Source organism: Hyla sarda, chromosome 5 (assembly GCF_029499605.1).
Source record: "Hyla sarda isolate aHylSar1 chromosome 5, aHylSar1.hap1, whole genome shotgun sequence".
Taxonomy (NCBI): domain Eukaryota; kingdom Metazoa; phylum Chordata; class Amphibia; order Anura; family Hylidae; genus Hyla; species Hyla sarda.
In genome coordinates this window covers 45,787,853-45,791,511 of record NC_079193.1, presented here as the reverse complement: position 1 = coordinate 45,791,511, position 3,659 = coordinate 45,787,853, and the positions used below count along the sequence as shown (strand labels likewise).

Below are 3,659 nucleotides of genomic sequence, written 5' to 3'. Positions count from 1 at the left end.
AGGGCATCAGATTAACCATCTAGGTTTATTTATCTCCCCCCTCAACCCCCCCCATAGAATCCATCATCCTTGCCTGCCCAGGTAAACATGTTTACAGGTCTCGACGCTGGGTGGCACATACCCACATATGCCAAACCCACGTCGTCAGCAATGACAAGAAGTGCCCCCCCCCCCCCTCTCATCGCCAGCATCAGCATCTCCAAACTTACCTTGCCCTGCATCTTAACAAGCTTCCCTACTCCTTCATCCCACTAAAGGGGGCCTGTGAGGGGTTAAAGGGAAACTGCTTATCGCAAGTCGGCGACAGGACGGGGGGCAACTATAGGGTTGGCATGCAGGCAGCTCGGTACAAATCCCTTCTCTATACAGTCCTTGTAAGACAGGAAGTCCCATCATCACAAAACCCATAATACTACAAAGTGTCATTGGCAGCAGGGAAGAAAAAGGGGGGGGGGGGGGGGGGGATTGCGAAAACAACAAGTATTTCCTCCCATTCCTTCATCTGGGTTTTCCTGGACTAGGAAATATCTTTATTTTAACCCACTTCAACCCCTGGGAGTGTCTGCAGAGCTGCCCTCCTTGATAAGATGGTGCCCGTCTACCATGGGATGAAACTCCTCAATAGAACCGTATAGAGGAGGGGGCAGAAGGGGGTGAAGAATAAAAGGCAGCTGGAGTGTGAAATATAAAGGTTTCCCTTATATAGGCTGCGGACGGAGTTTATACTAATAAAAAAAAAAAAATGGGCGCCCCCCCTTTATGCAAACAGACACCACCCCTCAGTAGACAGGCAGGTACCTCGCTGTAGAGGGAGGGGGAGAGATGACCAGAGGAGAGAGAAGAAAAAAAAAAAAAAAAAGAAAAAAAAAAAAACTTTCTGTAGGCCATTCCCTTCGCTTTTACCGCACCCAAATTCATCATCATCATTATCATTATCACCATCAGCACCCACCCACCCCCGTACTGAAAAACCACCCACCCAAAAATAACCTACAAGGCACCTAGGGGAGCGGCACAAAAAGGAGAACTGCACCCGTCCAATGTAGGGGGACAGAGCCCTGATATAGATCAGTCATCAGAAAACATAAATAATAAAAAAAAGAGGAATGGAAACCGGCAGAGGGAGTGACTGCGAGGAGGAAAAATGACTTTCAAAGTGGGTGGAAATACCATCAAATAATCTGCTCGATTAACCCCTTGTAGGAAGGAACCTGGACGGATTCTGCAGTACCGGCTTTAGTGTTGGCTACCATACAAAAGGGTTAAGCCAATGGGCGAAGAGGAGGCGTCACTTAGCCGTAGGGGAGGGGGGGGGTGGCAATAATCCCCCCCCCCCCACCCCTCACCCTTAGGGCAACCATTTAAGGTCAGAGTGGCAAGTCCTATATAAGGCCTGTACCTACCGCTCCTAAGTGATATCACTTAAGGGATACTTCCTGTTACCTGTCAATCAAAATAGAAAAAAAAAAATACTGCAGTAAACAAACTGCTGCAGAACATCTTAATGCGTGAACTATCCAATCTAAGAAATCCTTAAAAGGGACTCAACTCCCCAAAAAAAAAAAAAAATTTTTTTATATATATATATATTAATAATAATAATAATAATAATAATAATAATAATAATAAAAATTAGTGTTCTGTAAAATAAAGTTAATTTTATTGTATATATGTAAATATTTACACAACTATATTAAAAGCTGTTTTCCAATCACTGTTGCACAACTACAACTCCCAGCATGCCCAGACAGCCGAAGGCTGTCCGGGCATGCTGGGAGTTGTAGTTTTGCAACAGCTGAAAATCACTTTTGGTATGTTAGCTTTTTTTTAAATTAATATTTAAATAAATATTTTTATATATTTTTAATTAATAATATAAAAAAAAAATATATATATATATATATATATTATTTTTTTATTTTTTACATCAAAGAGGTTCTGCAGCAGCTGAGCTGGCACGTTCCCCCCTTTACAAGTGTTGATAAATGGATTATAAATTGATAAGTCCAAATTGATTAAAAAAAAACTAGAAAAAAAAAAAGCTATACCTGCCAGGTAAAAAAGAAAAGTGATGCAGCGGTATACAGTATATACCTGTCACCTATAATATGCAGGGCTCAGCATGTAGCACAAGGGGGATGTGCTGGATATAGACACAATCGATAACACTTGTACTGCAGCAGCAACAGTGCCTTGCCCAAGTGTATACAGGGAACAGAATTGCCCCCCTTCCTCCGCTGGGATCATCACCCAGGTAACGGAACTCCCGAACCCCTGAGCGATCCATGAAAGTTCTATGAAGAATGATACAATGTAACAATGCTGAGCAGAGAACGGCAGGCCAGGGGGGTGGGGGGGCTCCGCCACCTCTAGAATAAACGTGGCCGCTGATCCGCTACTTCTGCGCTACCTGGTGGAGGAGGAGGAGGAGGGGAAGGGAAGAGGGGGGGGGGGGGATGGAGGAAGTTTGGGTTCAGGGGTCCAGGGGGGGGACACATAACGGGGACAGTGCGGGATCGGCAGCCTCCATACAGTAACATTGGATCAGATGCGTCTAACGGTCCAGGGAGGAGGCAGCAGCAGCAGGTAACATAACGGTACGCGCAGCCCCGGCCCCCAGCTCGGCTCTGCCCGGATACCAGACCAAGCCCGACAACCCCGACCCCCGCCAGCGACCAGGCCCCCCGACCAGCCCGGGCACTCACCGTTATTCCGCCTGGGGTTCGCCTGTTTTCTGCGCTTACACCTGGGGCCATCCGCCATGATCCTCTCGTTCTTGTGTCTAAATGCTCGAGTCACCTCCCTCCCCCGCCCCTCCTAACACCACCACCACCACCTCCTCCCTCCCTCCCTGCGCTGCTCTCCTCTCCCCCTGGCGAGGTCCGCACCTGGTTTACGACACTTCTCGTTTACGACATCACCTCAGCCCCCCTAGTGGTCCGGGAGGGGGAGCACCCCATGGGGCTCAGGTGGTGTGGAGGAGGTTAGACTGGCAGCGCCCCCCTGGGCACCCAGGAGAGTGTGGGGAGAGGTGTATGGAGAACAGGCTGCACCTATACAGGCAGTGATGGCTGTGCTGCTGCTGCTGCTGCAGGAAATGTCACTATTGTGACACTTCCATCATGTCAGGGGGGGTTGCTCTGCTCATCAGGCTGGGTGGGACTACAAGTTCCAGCATGTCATGTCTAGAGTGTAGTGTTGGTCCCTTAGAGTAGTATAACACCTATCATCTCATGTGCTTGGTGCCACATGTTGCTATACAAGGCAGCTTCTTCATAAACAAACTCTGTCTGTGGTACTACAAGTCCCAGCATGTCATGTCTAGAGTGTAGTGTTGGGTCCTCATAGTATTATAACACCTAATGGGCTGTAATAGTGGCCCATTGTTTACCAACAACCTTAGTCTCTGTGGTACTACAAGTCCCAGCATGTAATGTCTATAATGTAGGATTAGGTCCTCCAGGACAGCTATCCCCTTATAGCAGTGTTTCCCAACCAGGGCTCCTTCAGCTGTTGCAAAACCACAACTCCCAGCATGCCCGGACAGCCAAAGACTGTCTAATGTAGTAGTTCCTAACCAGGGTGCCTCCAGCTGTTGCAAAACCACAACTCCCAGCATGCCCGGACAGCCAAAAGCTGTCTAATGTAGTATTTTCCAA

General features: G+C 47.8%; 1 protein-coding gene across 1 annotated transcript in view; it reads right to left on the bottom strand.

Moving 5' to 3' along the window:
• ZEB1 (zinc finger E-box binding homeobox 1) overlaps positions 1-2,802 on the bottom strand; it is a 155,441-nt gene extending 152,639 nt beyond the window's left edge. Inside the window, exon 1 of the mRNA XM_056519437.1 lies at positions 2,706-2,802. Within this exon, the coding sequence (XP_056375412.1) occupies positions 2,706-2,763 (58 nt within the window). The 5' untranslated portion in view covers positions 2,764-2,802. The remainder of the gene's footprint in view (positions 1-2,705) is intronic.
• Between the last annotated feature and the right edge of the window lie 857 nt (positions 2,803-3,659).